At 40.2% G+C, this 18,902-nt stretch overlaps 2 protein-coding genes across 3 annotated transcripts; both read right to left on the bottom strand.

The window, feature by feature from the left end:
* Nucleotides 1-160: 160 nt before the first annotated feature.
* LOC109464070 lies at nucleotides 161-5,820 on the bottom strand (the record flags this gene model as incomplete). Its single annotated transcript, XM_019761033.1, has 9 exons — nucleotides 161-910; nucleotides 1,236-1,385; nucleotides 1,512-1,667; nucleotides 2,151-2,320; nucleotides 3,558-3,753; nucleotides 3,994-4,123; nucleotides 4,372-4,465; nucleotides 4,661-4,903; nucleotides 5,699-5,820. Coding segments are annotated over 9 exons (1,620 nt in total), but the record flags the coding sequence as incomplete, so codon positions are not given.
* Nucleotides 5,821-6,671: 851 nt separating this feature from the next.
* LOC109467985 (acyl-CoA dehydrogenase family member 10-like) lies at nucleotides 6,672-18,326 on the bottom strand. 2 transcript variants are annotated; one of them, XM_019766171.1, is made up of 24 exons: nucleotides 17,972-18,326; nucleotides 16,721-16,869; nucleotides 16,071-16,262; nucleotides 15,443-15,601; nucleotides 15,192-15,252; nucleotides 14,927-15,025; nucleotides 14,626-14,720; nucleotides 14,462-14,508; nucleotides 14,028-14,096; nucleotides 13,513-13,606; nucleotides 13,168-13,255; nucleotides 12,737-12,887; nucleotides 12,252-12,397; nucleotides 11,787-11,960; nucleotides 11,142-11,366; nucleotides 10,401-10,567; nucleotides 10,016-10,156; nucleotides 9,364-9,501; nucleotides 9,177-9,267; nucleotides 8,768-8,926; nucleotides 8,132-8,304; nucleotides 7,574-7,717; nucleotides 7,178-7,255; nucleotides 6,672-6,914 (listed from the first exon to the last, which is right to left on the bottom strand). In XM_019766171.1, exons 1-24 carry the CDS (start codon nucleotides 18,183-18,185, stop codon nucleotides 6,771-6,773), a joined length of 3,198 nt encoding a protein of 1,065 aa, XP_019621730.1. In that variant the 5' UTR covers nucleotides 18,186-18,326; the 3' UTR covers nucleotides 6,672-6,770. The 2 variants fall into 2 exon arrangements, with proteins under 2 accessions (XP_019621730.1, XP_019621740.1); XM_019766181.1 differs by having other exon boundaries at nucleotides 6,765-6,914; nucleotides 11,244-11,366.
* Between the last annotated feature and the right edge of the window lie 576 nt (nucleotides 18,327-18,902).

Here is an 18,902-nt window from a genome sequence, read left to right as displayed (position 1 = left end):
CAAATGTGGACCGACCGGGGGGATGGGTCAAAATAATGAAATTGGACCGGACAGGGGGGTGGGTAAAAAAATCTGGACTGGACAGGGGGGTTGGGTCAGAAGCTGATTTGAGACCTCTTCCACCCCCCCTCCACAGTTATTTTTTGGAACAGCCCAATATGAATGCCACCTAACAACTGAGATTTGAACTGCAGCTGACATGAACAACTGGAATGAGGTGTCATGGTCTTCTAGACTGAAGTGAAACAAGCATCATTCTATTGCTCAAAACAATCAATATAATTATGTTACTATTATATATAAAAAGGTAAAAAGGCAAGCAACGCTAGATAAATATCACATACATATTATGGAATAAAAATTGTTGAATTCAAATTCAATTTAGATTGTGCTGTTCCCAATGTAGAAATGTTTCACTTCAATTTTTCCCTCAATGTTTCACTTCAATTAAAAACCTGTTAATTAGCATCAAAAGTGTATGATATATATGGGTATAATTCCAGAAAGTCACACTGATTTTCCAGCACTATCCCATGTACCATAACCTACAGCTACACATCTAGTGCTTCTAGGCTGCCAGGAGGGGTTTTAGAATACTGCATGAAACTTTCATAGGAGGGAGGAGGCACGCCAGGTGACCTTTGACCTTCAGGTGGGACCTGATTACTCTCATAGTTAGATGGAGGACCGCTTGTAGAGCTTGGTAGCGCCGATGGCCGTCCTTGTTGCTGGACACCTCTGTCGTGGTTGGACAGTTCTGTTTGCTGGTTGGCTGATGGTGGTTCTGTGGAAGTTTCAGTCAGGGTGGGGTTCACGTCTGTAACAGCAACCACCTCTTGGTAGGTGGGCGGGTTTAGGTCAAAGGCAGTTTCACTGGACTGTGTCTGAGTCATGGGTAAGGCTGTCGTGGCTGTGGAGAGACAATAATTTTGAGTCAAATGAGAAATACTAAAAAGTGAAGAAAGAAATTGAGAGAAATGCATGAATACAAAGTTTCAAAATCAAAATAGAGGAGCATTCCTTATATACCGGTAATAGCTGTAACATTGTTAATCAAACATGAAGTTATCATCTATAAGTTATGATATATAAACCCATACCACATACTAATCTAGGATTGAGTGGCGATTAGAAATAATAATAAGGGCACGCAAGATTTCCCCAAGTTCTCTGACATTTACAATCTAAGTGTCGCGAACCTAAACAACTTCACAGTTACATTTTTTTAGTCTTACTTTGTGCATTCTGTGTGATTCCCCTTGTTCTGAAAAGATAGCAAAACAGGCAGAGCACAGCAAAAAAAGCGACAGGAACCAAGACCCAGACAGGGAATCCACCATCCTCAGGGAACGCTCCATTGGAACTGGTACGGTGCATGCTGTCTTCTGGGAAATGGAATATATCAAATTCAGATTTTTAAGAATCAAGGTCTTATTTTTGTATGTGTGTGCCATTCTTGTCAGAGAACTTGGAAAAAGCCTGCGTTTCGCCCAGATATAAAAGGGCCTTACTTGGTGTAGGTTCTGAACTCCGCTTGCTAACACAGATGCACAAACAGAGCAGAGCCACGAAAATACTGACGGAAATAATGATAAGCCAGACTATCGACAGTTCGCCATCAAAAGAGAAGCCAAAATTGTTCCTGTTGCCATTGGTGTTAGAAGTGTCTGAAGGAGAAAAAATCACATGTGAGATTTTTTCAGCACACGATTAATTACTAAAATTGGAAATGTAAAACAATACATTGTACCTATTCAAGTCATGAGTATGCCATTATGAGGACCATGTGACTTATACTAAGTTATAGCCTATCAGAACTCTCGCCAATATTCAAATCCCATTCGTTTCCCTATTAAAGGATACCCAGACTATTCTGTAGAGAAATGATCAAAAGAGTCAACAGTAGTAGAATAGATACCGGTAGATAGATACCAGGTTAGAGAGGCTACATACAGAGATTATGTTAACTAGAAAGGTCGACATTTGCGCATCAGATGTAAATATTTCACTCCACAATGGACTGACCATATCAAAGATGAAGAAAATGAACCCAAAATTTTAACAAATTTGCAGGAGGAGAAGGAGGAGGGGGAGCAAAAATGCCAGATATGAAGTGCAATATAAAAATGCAGAATGAAAGTACAATGTACCTGTAAATGTCCTATAAGTGGTTGGGTAACCACAGACTAATGGGTCCTCGGACAGGGCCACGTAAGAGGATCCACACTCACAGACACCAAGGTTGCAGACCGCCCTAAAGTCTAGACAGTCAAACCAGCTACAGGTCAATGACTCTGCACAATCATTCAGGTAACCTATCCTGTAAGGGATGAGATGACACAAACAGGTTTATTAGATTCACAACATGCTAAAACAGATCTCAAAATACTAGGCACATGTGCACGTCAAATTTGGAGCTCGGAACCCAAATATTTTTGTAGGCTTATGCTATGTAAAGATGTTAGATGTACAGTAGTATACAGCATATTCTTAACACCTAAGTGTCAGAAAATTATAAAATCATTGTTATAGTACTTTACTTTTACCTTTTAGAAATGAAACATAATTAGATTTTGCTGACAATTTACTTATTTCGTCTTATATTGTGTACCCCAAAATTTTTTTGTGCAACAAATGTTTTTAGGTTGGGTGCACCAGTGCACCTACCGGTATTCCCAAAAATGAATTTTGAGCCCTGAAAAAGCACTTCGTCTTCTGACCAGGCAAAAAAGTTTTGAAGTGTACCACAATGAACTCCAACAGCAGGGGTTTTTCTGAACAGGGGAACAAGGGCGCTGCGCCCTCATGTAACAAACCAGCGCCCTCATATCAATTTTCAGATCGAAGCCTAAGTCTTTTTCAAAATCATCTTTTTCCAGTAAAAATACAAAAACAACACCACATAACAATACATTCTGGCATTACAAACTATGTTACTCTCATAAAAATTCCAAAATCTTACCACAAACTTGAAAATTTAGCTCTAGTAGTAAAAGTTTGAATGGAATAAACAATGTTCATTGAGACTTGCTCAAAAACATGTAGCTAGACCTCCTTCATTTGCATACTATAGAACAGGCTCTGAAGTGAAACATGAGACCTGAGTTTGTAGCAGCTTGGATGAATGTGTTGCAATTGTGCCATGGGAAAGGTTTCAGCTTGTGGCAAACCCAATGTTGTCATCTGGAGCTACTAGTAACATTGATCACTAATTGTGTAAGTGTATAAAGGGTGATTTGCAGATTGTGTGTACTGTTGATTGTACTTATATTTTATAAGTGAAATATGCAATGCATGAATAGAAATTTGGGAAAGGTATATTGAGGTTAAGAGTTCAAATTTCCCCCCTCAAGTAGCCTCAAAATGTCCCATTTCAACTTCTAATTTTCAAAGGCTTCAAATGGCGGAAGGGGGGATACCGCCCTTCCGCACCAACCCCCCCTCGGTCGCTTCGCTCCCTCGCCGTGATACTGCTCCCTCATGCCAAATTTTTCTAGAAAAACCCCTGAACAGTGTAAAGTATCTCTTTGAAAAGCAAAAAATTACATATTACCTACCCAGAAAAGGAATCTCTATGAAAATACAACTTTTCTGGATCCTTTGGGTCAGAAGACATGTAAGATGCAAAGCGAACATCTTCGATGCAGCCACGGAAGGAAGTCCTCCACTGAAAGTCCGGAGGCAAGGCAGCATCTGGTGCACCACCGATGAATAACTGATCCGTATGGAGATCTTCACGTTCACTGACGATACCTGTTAAAATAATACGTACTATGTTTTTCTAATGTTTAAGTTTATACATGTACATGCACATGTACGAACAGATGCAAAAATCTGAAATTTGCTGGAAAAAGCCCTGACATAAAATGTCATAAAATTTCCATACATGTATGAATAATAACCTTCAATGCTAAGTCATGCCCAAAAATAGTTACAAGTGACAAAAGGATAACATACAACCAAATAAGTTGTGGCAATTTTCATAAAACATACCATGACCCAGAAGGTTTTCCGTGTTGTATTCCAGGTAAGCGATGTGACTATTTCTATGGATGGTGATTTGATGCCAGTTCCCATCATTGAAGTCCTCCCCAAATGTACTCTTAGAAGCTGTCCTGTTTTCCTGGGTTACGAATTCATGGAAAAACTCATACTCAAACTCAATAATGTAACAATATCTTGATATGTGTGCCAAAGATCTAGACCCACAAGGGATTACGCTTATAAGTAGCGTGGTTTAGTGAAACTTGATATTGGTACAGTATTGGTACTTGGTGATAATTTATTTTGGACCTGTACCCAATCAATTTTAACAGCACAGCTCTAGTCACTAGTACAGGTCTAAGTGTGACATTATAACTTGTAGCTTACCTGAGTTTTTAAACTGAGTACAAGTCCTCCTCTGTGCAAGGAGAGAGCAAGGTACGTTGGACCCCCAAAGTAGACTAGTAACCCATCAGGATTCCTGCAATGTTGACATGAAACAACAGTTACAATAAAACAACATTTTTGCCTTAACAGACATTCATCTAATTGCTTTTCAGTCACTGCTGATATTACAGTAAAAGGGTAGTATGAATTCATATGCATGTCACAGAACACTTAGAGGCAATACATATATTTATAAAATTATATACCAGACTTAAAATGCGTGAATTACCTTGTCTTAAATCTAAGGCTGATGACGGTATTAGTCTCTGACGTATTGCCAATCCTCATTTGTGCAAATCGTGTAGATGGCCTGAAGGTTGCCAATGACGCACCATCAAATGCACGCATGGTGGACGTGGCGGTTTCTGGCCTTGGTGTGGTCCCACAGGTGGCCAGAGGTGGACACACAAGAGTGACCACCAAACCCCAGAGAATAGTCATCTCCATCGCTGACTTAGCTGTTGTAGCAGGCCTATGTGACAACAAACAAAAACAATTCATTCAAATTTGAATACCAACAACCAAGCCATGTTGACAGGTTAGGGAAATATGACTCTACTCTCCAACTCCCAGTCCAAGTAGAGCTTATTTTTTATGTCTTTCTCTGATGTTTATCAGGATTTCCTTCTTTGGACTGGTAGTTTTTGTTAAACAATATCAAACTAGGGATAATTATATAAAATTTACATTATATTAAATGTCGAGGCACACCTGGAAAGATTGGGGGTGAGTACAAGTGTGTTCATCAGTTACAAGTTTATAGGGACACACTGATTAAATGTCTTGGTTGTTTTGACAAGAAATAAATGGAGCAGGCAGGCAAGCATAGTTACTTAAATGCTTGTCATTAAATCAATACGGACCTTAAGTATACATGTACTTCCTTGCTTCCAGGAAGCTGCCCAACATTAATTTATTTGCATAATTTCAGATTTTCCCCCACTTTAGTCTTGGCATAAGCATATAGCAGTTAAGCTTAAAATTATATTTTCACGTTTTCTACCCATCACATTACAGTCTAAAATGTTGGCTGCTAATAATACTATATAGTGTCCCACCAAGTTCGATCGATATTCTATCAAGAAAACTTTGGAGGGGAGGGGGGCGGCATTGATATCCCGGAAGTAAAACCAAAATACGCAACATACTCATGTTGTCAACAGACAAGAAGCTAAATAAGAGTTTTCTGTAGTTTTTATCTGGTACATTTTACTTGTTCGGTGTCTTGAAATACTATCAAAACGCGACGACTCGAAGTTGTACTCACTCATATTTCTGTACCATGTCCACACGTCGACTCTTCCCCACACAAAATAGTAGTTTATTTGGTCCCACCCTCCACACGTGACCTGTGACGTCACCTCCATACGTCATGGAAAACACCCATGAGGTCAACGACCGTCAGGTTACCAACGGATCGCTCTGGTATCTCCAAGCAGATGTTTGGAGGCTTTTCTGTGTCAAAAATTATTTCTGCTCCCAACGTACTTCAATGTTTTGTGTTCACAAATATTTTGATGAAAAAAAAAAACATGTACTCCATTTTTCTGGTAACGTTACAGTCCTCCATAAAATTTATTATTATATATATGATCAATTTAACAAATATCATATGGCAATTGATATCACATTGCATACAGCATTTAACCAATTCAAAGCAAAATCATATCAATCCTTTATGATACAAAAACACATTTGAAGACTTTGAAAACTTATTTGCCCTTAGCATTATGTTATCCCAAGGATGTTTAAAACTTAGTTATCCCAATTTGATCATAAATATTCATGCTATTTTTATTACAAAATCAGATTGGAACATGGAATGATTTACAATCATTGGGACACATGTATCTCATTATGATAGGGTTACAGCGAACGCAATGTACATAATGTACCCAATATAATATTTTATTTCGATGCCTCGAATTTGCTGGCCATGCATGATTACTCAGCCCATACTCAGCCTATACAAATAACAGTAAGTGCTGCTTTGCCTAGTATCTCATTTTTATAGACTGATTCTTCTAACACCTTTCAATTTTACAACTTTCCTGATGCACCCAACAGAAAATATCCTAGTCCAGATATTGTTAACTATTTTACTGAGACAAAATTATGAATTCACAAATATGCTAAACCCAAAGAAGTTATACCAATGGCATTTTGTACAATTGCCATGTACATATTACTATTACTTTTCCATGACACAATCCTAGTCACCATACACTGCAGAACAATGTAAGCCACACATAGAGAAAATTTGCTGCCTTGACAAAATTAGCTTTGTCTGATCTAAGGGACATTTTGTGTCAATTTGTTTTTGTAAGAATATGTGTATTTTATTTCCTCCTCTTGCGGATTTCCATCTTAGCGATGGCCTGGCGGTGAACCTCGTCAGGTCCGTCAGCCAATCGTAGCACTCGCGCCCACGAGTAGAACGTGGCCAATGGGGTGTCTTCACTCAGTCCCATCCCACCAAATGCCTGCAATGGACAAGTTACAGTTACATGTTACACTTTTCTTTCATTTATACTACTTCACTCCATTACAAATTCAATCAACCAAACCAGTGGTTCTACAGTAACTGTTGACTTAAAATAGCATTAAATACCAGATTTTTTATGAGGCTAACACTTTTAGACAATAAATGATGGTGTTTTTTTTTGTACATTACAATATTTGCAGTATAATGTAAAATTCATCAAATTTGAATAAAGTGTAATCAAATTATGAACTAGGCACTTGCCTGCATGGACCTGTCAATCACTCTCTGTGCCATCCTGGGGGCAACGACCTTGATCATGGCTATCTCTGGGGCTGCAGCCTGGGTAAATAAATACAAGTGGAAAAAAAATACATGATAAAACAGGGCACAAAATATCCACCTGCAAGTGCATGGCTAGCAAAAACAAAAACAAAAATTGCTGGTAAAACCTTTTCTTTTAGAAACTTGATTGCCATAACTCAACTCTTCTATTTCTGTAAAATGTTAATTGCATTATGTTCCCATTGAACTGAAAGTTTTATTGACCATCTACCTGCTGCCTATATAAGTACATAACCTGTAAGAAATACAAATATGGTGAAAAAGGATAGACTACCTGGTACCTTAGCAGGGAAAAGGTTAAGATGAGATACAAACCTTGTTTCCCACAGTGTCCATCATGTGAGCAGCCTTTAGCGTGAGTAGTCTGGCCTGCTCAATCTCCATACGTGACTCTGCGATGTCTGCCATGATGGTCCCCTGAGTGGCCAAAGGCTTTCCAAACGCCACCCGCTCTTGTACCTGAACAAGCAAAGATAGAAAGTTTTTCCATTTACTTTGATTTTATAAAGTTCAAGTTGAAAAGTTGTAGTAAGGCAATGTAAGAAAGAGGACATGTTCACAGTGTTATTTTTTTGTGACACAGATTTACTTACGAGGTTCAAAATACGCCCTCTCGCACTCTCAATGTGCAAGTCATGGTTTCTGTATGAGACTCATTGGTGATGCAAGGTTGACCAGTGAGAAAGTTGTAGGCTGCCTCGCCCAGTATGTGAGTGATACCTTTATACATTTGTAGGTGGCCTGGCTTATGGCTTGCTTTAAAAAATGGCAGCAACCTGAAATATTGATGGGCAACCTAGCTTTTGGCTTAGGTTGCCGAGTGGGCAACCCCCTCAAAAAAAGCATTTCAAACCCTGCAACAGTTACACCTACCCTGTCGATCATGAGTTCGAGAGACCGCTCAGCCGAGCCAATCAGACGCATGCAGTGGTGGATGCGGCCCGGCCCCAGACGTCCCTGGGCGATCTCAAACCCTCTCCCCTCCCCCAGGAGCAGGTTCTCCGCCGGGACTCGCACATTCTCAAACACGACCTCCGCATGACCTCCTGTACGTTAAGGAACACCATCAGTAACAATCTGCTTTTGATGAAAAACTAAGTCTTCAAACTTCTCAGATAAGACAGTAATAAATCTAAGGTACAGGTCCCAAAGCCTTTAAAGCTATAGGGAAGTTGCTTGTTAATCCACTGGGTCTTGGGCATGGTATTGGAAGCCCATCCCTCCCCTCCACTGTCTTTCACCTCCCTAACAAAAGTCTGGTACCTATTTTACACCTAAGAGGAGTGAGGAATGTCATGGACAAGCCTTGTGAAAGTCTTTCCCAAGGACACAACGTCCAGCCTGGAATGCTAAGAATCGTGCAAGCCCATGTCCTCTAGATCTAGCCTATAACCACTTGACACCACTCACATATACAGTATTCCCATAGTGAAGGTTGACTGATATAATAAAGATATTCAGAATCTGATATCACAAAAAAAGAAGAATGACACAGGAGGACATGATCACCTGGAGCATCCTCATAGCCAAAGACTGACAGCGGCCTAACGACCTTGACCCCTGGAGCGTCCATGGGTACTAGGATCATGGACTGTTGTCTGTGTCTGTCTGCTGACATGTCTGTCTTCCCCATGAAGATACACAGCTTACACCTGGGGTCCATACCACCTGGAAAATACAAGGGTTTTCAAAAGGACTGATTTCAATTTTCTAATCATATAAAACAGAGCAGAAGACCTAAATGCTACCAATAGAGGAGCCACAGAGATGACAAGCACATGTACATAACTTTTTTATCAAAAAATCAAAGCAGAAAACAATGTTGAAATGGCGAATCTGAGAGAGCCAATTGGCCTTGCGAAACCCAGCGCAGAATATGGATGAGTCTGTGTTAGCCTATACATGCTGTTTCTCATACCTGAAGTCCACCATTTGTGTCCATTCAGTACATAGAAGTCCCCTTCTCTTACTATAGAGGCCTGGATATTGGTGGCATCGGATGACGCAACCTGTGGAGAAACCAGAGAAAATCTCAGTCAACAAAACTAGCATAAAAAGAAAGAGCAAGGCTTATTGATAATCAGGTTCAAGTCCCTTCTACTGACCTGTGGTTCCGTCATGGCAAAGCATGAGCGGATACTCCCATCCAGCAGCCTGCTCAGCCACTCCTCCTGCTGGGCAGGGCTCCCATACTTCACCAGCACCTCCATGTTCCCAGTGTCAGGGGCTGAGCAGTTAAACACCTGCAGGACAGCAGTACTCAAAATTACCTTCATATATTCAACTGCCCATCTAGCCTGCATTAGACTATTACAGAATTAAAACACTAAGACTGCTGAAAAGACAACACATGAAGGAAGTGAAAATAAATAATACTGTAGGTTTCATTGTTTTATATTGTACTGGTTGAGTCATCTCATGTTTAATATACATCAAATACATATACTCAGATATATTCTGAGTACTGTACAGCCTCCATTTTACTGGCTGAATATATTCAAGATACATTGTATATTCAATCAGTGCAATACAATCAAACCTATCTTATCTTCAGTATCTATAGAATCTTCAGTAGAAAGATATTATATCTGATGGCTAGTCTTAAAACGACGAGAAAGACCAGCCAAAAGACCTGGCACGGGATACATGTAGGATGACTAGCCCAGGACCAGAGCGGTTGGTGGCAGCTTGTCGATGCCTTATGCTCTACAGGGAGAGAAAAGGAATAAGTAAGTCAGTAATCCTAAAACAGTTTACCTCAGGTGCAAACACAGATCTCCCCATGGTCTCACACAGGTGTGCATACTCCACGTTAGTCAGCCCAGCTCCAAACTTCACCTCCGGGTCAGCTTCCCTGGGCAGGAACAGGTTCCACAGGCCACGGGCCTTGGCCTCAGCCTGAGCACAACAATTCAATCTTAATATATCAAACTCAATCCCGGTAATGCAAAATTATTATAGACTGAGTATACATGTTACAATTACATGCATGTGATGAGTTCACTCTTTGCACAAACTGTAAATATTTCATGATCTATAATCAACTTTATTGTATTGCTCAACAACTGCACTTGGTACAATGTATGGCAAAGAAGGAACAGCAAGGGGAGATACATGAAATACAATGCTAACAGAGAAGTACCTTAAGTTCCTCTACCAGAGGATGGGGGTTCCACCTGTCTGCTGAGTTCTGGTGAGCGCACAGTTTCTCCTCATTAGGGTAGATGTGTTCATCCATGAACGTCTTAAGTTTGTAGTGAATGTTCTTCACATCTTCTAGCAGACTCTTAGGGGTGACTGCCACAAGACCTGTAATGAGTTTAAATCTGTAACGGTTTTTTGTCAGCAAATGAATTTCATTGTCACAAAATTAATGCACCTTGCAATTGCTGGCAAAGAACACAGAACACAGAATAAGATGGCATGACAAGAGAAAAAATGCATTATCATTATACACAATATGAGGCACTTGGGACTATGTCACTATATGACATATGAATAAAATTGTATAATGTCATTACTGCTGTTCATGTACGTGTTAGTACTTGTATGTGTACATGTGCCAATGACAGGCAATTATATATATTATGTGATACTTTGCTATACACATGTATGCAATCATTGTAAGTGATGAAAGTAGTATAAAAACTGAAGAAATACCCTTAGATAAAGAAATAATAAGTAATCTGGCAGTTCTTCCTAATTTGACACCTGCAAACAGAAAACAATACTATATCAAATCATAAGATTTATTTCTCTAAGTTCTCAGCTTTCTGAGATTATCATAAATACACATGCAATGTTTCCATATTATCTAGAATACAATGTAGATCTTGAGTCTAACCCCTGTACTAAGAACCCACTTTTGGAAGTTAGCACAAACCTGCTGGAGTTTCCTCACCAGCATGCCTGACCTCCCTACCTATCCCCTCAGTCCCTCTGTTACTGGCATGTACGTTACTGAGAGAGCTGTAGCTCCGTGTACCAGAATTGTCCTGCGGCGTGTTGAAGACTCGGAAGCCCTCCCGCGTGGCAAACTTCCAGGCTAGCTCTGCCGCCTCCTTGGCCATGATGCCCACTGAAATGGCTTGTTTGGAGCTGGCTTGACCTGTTTGTAATGATGCATAGTAAGCAATATAGTAGAGCATAGGATCTAGATGTCTGCTACTGTAAGGTCATTTCATGACCGTATGGCAGAATGCTTATATGTGTATATATACATTTACAGTGTATGTTCATGTAATGATGCTATTTCCATCATCTTCTATACATGTATTAAAAGGATTATCATTATTTTAGCTTTTAGAAAGATTCTACATGAAAAGTATGTACCTGTGGTATAACATGACAGACTTGGAAAACTGTTAAGGTCTACAATGAATTTGCAGTTTGCAAAAAACATGACGTTCAACAAGACAGATCTGGTACAAGTGTGTTAGTTGAATTGAATAATAATAATAATTGTTGTTGAAGAAAATGTTGTATTTGTTGCCACATTATAAGAATATACATTTTTACAGAACAGTACCTTGTGTAGCTCTCTTGTACACGCCCTGTAGAATAGCGGCCACACGGAAGAAACTGAAGGCCTGGTAGAAGTCCCAGTTGGCCACAGGAGGTTCCCCCATCCTCTGACAATACTCCTCCATGTACTGCCTGTCACTGGGGATACCCAGGCCTCCCAGCTCCATCCCTCCCAAACCTAGACATCACAGTTTCAACAGTTAGACTACACAAATTCAAATTCTTGGCTCATGGACATTTGTAGGTACTAAGAATCGATGAGGTAGGTGTGTTTTAAAGAAATAAAAGCTAAGAAAGGCAACATGAAGTTCTGTTTTCATACAATCAAATATCAGAAACTGTTTCAGAATCCATACCTTTAAGTATGGGGAACTGATCTGAACCTTTATTAATATTAGGGAACTGCTTCCATACCTTTGAGTATGGGGAACTGATTTGGACCTTTAAGTATAAGGGACTCTTTCCATACCTTTAAGTATAGGGAACTGTGCAGGCAGATGATGCTGTAGACAGTTGTAAGCCAGGTCTGATATGGGATCACCCAACGTGGACAACTCCCAGTCCAGTACAGCCAGAACCTCTGGTTTGGTGGGATGGAAAATCAGGTTATCCAGTCTGGAAAAGACAACAACATCAGCCTTTTAGTCAGTTGATGATGATAACTGGCTCAATAATTATTCATAACATTATTAGAGTTATTACAGTATAATAAGAAAATCAGCATCACAGCATGAGGTACATGTACATGTACAACAAGCTGAACTGCACTGATTTGTACAATCGTACATGTATGTGGCAGAACATCAACTTACAAACAAATAAGAAAACTCAGGCATTTGAAACACTATACAACATGATACATGGATCGGTGTATTCAATGTATCATATCATTACATCATTGCCAACAACAATGCCTTTCTAAAATGATACTGAATCAGTTGTATACATATATACCTGAAATCGCCGTGTACCACGGTAGTTTTGTCCGTGGATGGTGCGTGGACAGGCAGCCATGTTAGCAGGCGGTCCATTGCGGGAATCTCGTGTGTCTTACTCGCCTCGTACTGTTTACCCCAGCGAGAGATCTGACGCTGGACGTAGTTGCCTGCCAAAAAAAGTTGTCAACTGTAAAAAGATCACCCCTAAAGCCTCAGAAAAAAATGATGTGTCTCCTGTTAATGTCCCTTGCAGGGGTCCACACAAAAAAAGGCTGGGGTGGGCATTTTTTTCTAAGGTCTGTCGGGAAACAGGAAACACACTACACCTAAGTACAGTGTCTACATGTAGGTGCTAATTTTCACATGAGTCAAGTGAGGAAACAGTTGTGAAGTACCTTTTCTAAGGCCACAAATTGTTACTTAGGCTAGTCACAGCAATACAATTACCATGTTTGCCATAGTCTTCCAGCCCTGCCTTCCTAACGTTCACACTATGGATCTTGGACAGGACTTCATTCATGGCAGAATATATCTCCTGTTATAGATACAAAGCAAGAACAAAATATCAGTCAGCTTGATCAATATGCCATTGTCATGAAACATGAGTAATAGGCAATTGTGTATGTATGGTAGTTATAGATAATGACAGTAATACTTAGATATGCTGATGTAAATGTGCTTTAAAAAACAGGAAGAGAGATTCTAATGTGCAGAATTCACTTTATTCCTATTATTCCTGTGTAAAATGTTATGAAATCATAATGTTTTGCTGATTTCTACAAGACATTCTACCTTTCTTTGCTCAGGCTCCATTCCAGGTAGGCTTGGATCTTTCAAGAGTCTTCCTGCCACATATTCCATCAAGTAAAATGGTGTACCAATCACACTGTACAAAACAACAGAAACATGTCTCAGAGAACTCCAACATATGTTTTATCACTTACATTTTCCACATTGTCAAGATAGATATTTCCTTTATACAGAGTTTATATATAGGAAGAGAATACATCATACATGTATAGCTATATCCCACAACGACTGTTCCATCATAGTGCAGAAGCTCCCTCTAGTGAGTCTAGATGGTACTACATTACAGGTTTCCAATGATGAATATTGATTTCTGATAAAAGCAGGAGACTTAATAGAAGCTATAGCTAATTATAATCCACCACTCCCATGTATACATAGCTACTGTAAAACATCTGAAACCTGAGCGTCAATTTTTCCTCTTAATCTTGTTATCCAACATTCATTGTCTTCCTTTGTAAATACAAAATGCAGTAATAGTATAACTGCACCCTTCTTACCTGTCATCTTCACAGAGAGCCACCAGTTCTGGTATGGGCACACCAGCCTCCTTCACTGCCTTCATCACTCTACAGATACAACACATACATGTACATTCAATCCCTGCTAGTTATACTTACATGTAAAACAATAGAAGATATCACCCTGATGATACTGCTATGAATATATAAAACATGCACATTCCAAGACCAAAGTCAAGAAAGATTCCTTTTACTTCTTTAGCACAATGGCAAAATGAGCCACAAGCATTACAAATGGAGCCAGTTAGTTAGTACATACATTGTTTTTTTTACCCAAGCTGCCCACTTGATTTCCAATACATATGTGGAACTTAGTAGATGTACTTAAAACATGGTAGCCATGTCCATCTACTCTGCATAAAGGACATGGCATATCTGAAAGTGCACTTTTTATCATGAAGAAGGTACCCCACCTGTACTCTCTCTCCACAGCATGGGCTGACGGCAACAGCTTTCCTGGCTAAAGAGAAATATAGGTCATGACAACATCCATCAGAAAATAAACACAAAGGTTGTCTATGATTAGTTGTGAAAGCATGATGCACACAAAAATTGAAGTTAAAACTTCATATCTTACCGGTTTCTTCCTTAGTACCATTTTCTTCTCCCCATATCCAACGTAGTAGGTAGGGTTGGACTGACCGTGGGAGAATTGACGGATGTTGACCCCATCTACACAAAGGAAAACAATGGGTTATACTAAGTCTTACTTATCATACCCACTGTACTACTTTGTTCACACCATCTACAAAAGTGCATTATACTTTCTTATCATATCTACTGTGCTATTACAAGACAACCTCTAGATCCACAGTTATGGTTAATCTTAAAAACTGTAAATAGTAGTCTGAGAATAACAAAAGATAGTCCACAGTTACCTGAAGAAGTCATCCCCAGTGTTTGGTTCATGTACGTGACTAAAGCATCAACATCGATCTCGAGGCCTTCCCTAACTTTACTGGTCCCAGGAACAAACCCTGCAGGGGGAGAAGATTAAAAACTTCCAAACCTCTTTTTTTTTATATCATATAAATTATATAACAATTCTGTAATGACAGTAAATGGCAATGATTGATTTTACAGTAATGTTATGCATATGGCTAGGTTTACTTAAACATACATATGTACAGTTATAATCATTACCTTTCAAAGGAAACTTTAAAATGGCTTCAAGTTCTTGTAAAGCTTGTGTCACACTGTCTACCTGAAAGAAGCGGAAAAGAAGCATTGTCAAAAGTTTCAAATAAAAAAATTCAATTTCACACAGCACCAAATAAAGACTCAGCACACAGCCTGCACAGCAAGTAGACATCAGGAAACTCCTGAAGTAACCTGCAGGTGATTTTTCAAGTTCTTACATGTCAAGATTAGACATTATGACCCTAAGGCCTGACCTTGACAGTGGTGATGCCCATCTCCACGGCTGGTTTGAGGTTAGACCCGATGTCGTCCAGAAACACAGCTTCCTCCGGTTTCACCTTTAACCTCTCCAGGGTGTGGCTGTAAATCTTCAGCTCTGGTTTCCTCATCCTCTCTATCGCTGACTCCACTACCTGGGGACAGATAGGAGAAGGACAGATGGATCAAGAATAGGGTTGTGTACTGACACACGTACATGTACTGACATCAACATCTTAGCAAACTTGTAGGTACATGCAGGTACAGGCAATGCATTTAGGCACTGACATTAGCACCCTATACTGGGACGCAATCTCTAGTCAAGATGTTTCTGGCTCTATCCCTCTTTCTATAAAAGAATCACTAACTTAATCAATTATGTCTGTAAGATATTACCATGATAGTAAGGTACAAAATGTACTATATACAATGTACAACATGCTTGGAAATCAGCAGCTTTTCCTCATTGAAAAATGACATTAATGCTTTCATTATACTATACCCAAGGTGTGACAGTTACCATAATAACTAGAAGTACACTTTGAACTTGAGAAATTCTAATTGATCACAGAGTTGGTACTAGTACATTTATACTTTATGATAATAAAGAAATGGAAAACATACCACGTCAAATATCCTCCTGTCCACAGGGAGGAAAGACTGTTGCCTGTTGACGAGCCAGTTGTTTGTGAGCAGGGCTGTTTTGATGCCCTCTGCTCTGATACACTGTACAGCATCCAGCATGGCTGGGTCAGGCTCTGCAATGCGCTGACTGAACGATGGCATCAGGTCAGCCACACACACTTTCTGTCCTAACTAGAGATGGGACAAAAATACATGTTTCCAGACTAGTATGACTCATCACTTTTGGTTCCTATCATTGGCAATCTTACTGTACATACCAGAAACTACATGTAGGTATGGCACTGGCCAGCCAATTTTTCACAGTACCAGTCTTCAGGCTTGGTGTGCCTGTGCAAGGACATACATCTATGTAATACCTTTAGCCTGTGTGGTTCTCTATCCCCTTTTCATGTACAGCCACACCTTGACATCGTATCTGTTGTCTCAACATAGTAAAGTCTCTTGAGTAGCGGCTATTTGAACTTTCTATCAAAACCAAGCCTAAACCCCATGCACACCCTTTTTGCTGTGGCATGTGGAGTTGGTAGATGCTAACTATTTGTCCATCTATTAATTTGGCCAATATCTACTTTTTTGGCAACTACTGAAGCTTGATAGAGGCTAGTTTGCCAATGAGAATGATGACTTACAACTCTTTCACACTCCTCGCTGAAGGGTTGGATGAACTCTGTCTGAGTGATTTCTCCCCGCTCCAGCCGCTGCCAGGCCCCCGAGTGACCCCCACTGTTGATCACTTTAACCACTGACCCAGGGGCGAGCTGCTTGGAAGCTTCAAATTCTGCATGGTGGGAAGTTAAGTCAAAACACAGGTATTAACATACTAAGGACTAAGGCTAAGGACCTTTGATAATAGAACGTGGCTATATACACTCCCGGAGTGTATATAAAATCTATTTGTCTTTTATATACACTCCCGGAGTGTATATAAAATCTATTTGTCTTTTATATACACTCCGGGAGTGTATATAAGATCTATTTGTCTTTTATATACACTCCCGGAAAGTTGATAGGGCATTCGAATGATCTGTCGCCGGTGCGAAGACCGCGCGATCGGCTGTGTTATCCGGAGTCCAAAGGGACCGGGGCGAACCCCGGGTTGGTCTTGGTCTGATAAATGCACGCCAGACCGTGAGGTCGGTGCTTCTTCCGCATGTATTAGCTCTAGAATTACCACAGTTATCCATGTAGGATGTGACGATCAAAGGAACCATAACTGATTTAATGAGCCATTCGCAGTTTCACTGAGACAGTTTAAACTTGCACGTGCATGGCTTAAACTTTGAGACAAGCCTATGACTACTGGCAGGATCAACCAGGTAGCGAGGACGCCAGGGGCGCGCGACCGGTCTCGCCGCCGCCGCCGGGAGCGGAGGGTCCGGGCCCCGCGCAAGCGGGGCGGGGCGATCCGCTCGACCGAACTTCGGTGGAGATTTCCGTGTTGTTTTCTGATTTTCATCATCCAATAAGATAAACTTGAAGACCGAGGTTTAAACTTGGTGCCCCTGAATCCTCAAACACTCACAAAAACCCAAGTTTTGGGCCTACCAAGGAGGCTAGTATTTCGGAGTGTATATAAAATCTATTTGTCTTTTATATACACACCGGGAGTGTATCTAGCCACGGCGTTGATAATAAGTACTTGGGACAAAAAAAAATGTACTAGTTGCATGTAAAAAGTCCTTTGTAGATAGGTGCCTTAACAATCATCATTTTACATAGCTTACAAGTTTACTAAAAAGGCAACCAAAGATAGCAGAATATTGAACGTTCAAAACACAGCATAAAGACGTTATTTCAGTGAAAAAAACACTTGACAATGGCTTAGTAGTAGTGAGTAGTACATTGGTATCAGACACTGTTTTTTACATGTAACGTTATACCTTGGAAGACCTTGAGAGGTTGTGGCAGGATGACTCCTCCCATGTCAAAAATGACAGCTCGTGTCTTCCACCTGACTTGCTGAGAAACACAGCTTCTTGTGACGAAAGGATGTTCTAGATTCCTCTGCCGTCCTCCAAACGTCCAGGATACAACACACCTTGCAGCAGTCGGGCCCGCCCCTCCCCCTTGCAAAAACTTTGCAGCGCACAACATTTTTCCTTTCGTGTGCCTTCAAGAATGAATCCTGCAATTTGTCCTCTACTTCTGCTGATTAAACATAACACGTCAAGGCTTGTGTTTTCTTCCTAAATCGTGTAAAATTCTACTAAAGTTCACACAAACAAACTATCCCCGATTCCATTCCAGGACCCAGGGCTCGCGGGTCGGGGGGAAAGGTCAAAGGTTCAACGTATTCTATGTCCTGATTATCCAGGTAAAACAACAGAGTATAACCGACTGTCGATCTCAAGCACTTAGAGTCTTTCTTTCAAGTTTACCTAATCTATGGCTATTGTAGCATTCCTTTTGCCGTTTGCATCATCTATGTCTAACGTTCATGAATGATGACCATGATTCATTCAGAAATTCTACTAGTATTTCAAACCAATCATTTGTACATAATATACTCATGAGATGGTGTAAAAGGGAATTGGTCGTTTGAAATAGCATGACAAAAGTTGTTCCCATTCATGTCAACTTTATTCCGAATTCACGAAATCAAATTGGTTGATCGGTGCACCTTGCAATTGGTATACAAATTGGTGAGTGAAGCAGTACAAGTAAAGCAAATAATAGCATGTACATTACGATATCACATACATTTTCTTCTGTTCACTTGGACCCCATGTCCCATGACTCTAACATTGAAATGCTACCAATAAAAACATGTATCGTGGCAGCCTCTATGATAGCTGTAACCTTAAAACACGT

The sequence above is a fragment of the Branchiostoma belcheri genome, unplaced genomic scaffold (genome assembly GCF_001625305.1).
Source record: "Branchiostoma belcheri isolate BF01 breed outbred unplaced genomic scaffold, Haploidv18h27 scaffold1, whole genome shotgun sequence".
Lineage (NCBI taxonomy): Eukaryota > Metazoa > Chordata > Leptocardii > Amphioxiformes > Branchiostomatidae > Branchiostoma > Branchiostoma belcheri.
The sequence above is the reverse complement of the archived record's forward strand: the minus strand, read 5'-3'. Positions and strand labels throughout refer to the sequence as shown.

Coding starts and splice junctions, on each gene's coding strand:
- LOC109467985 (XM_019766171.1), bottom strand. CDS start 18,185: ATGTTGTGCGCTGCAAAGTTTTTGCAAGGGGGAGGGGCGGGCCCGACT. Junction 13,256..13,512: donor TGGAGCCTGAGCAAAGAAAG/GTAGAATGTCTT, acceptor TATCTATAACAG/GAGATATATTCTGCCATGAA. Junction 8,927..9,176: donor ACACAAATGGTGGACTTCAG/GTATGAGAAACA, acceptor TGTATTTTCCAG/GTGGTATGGACCCCAGGTGT.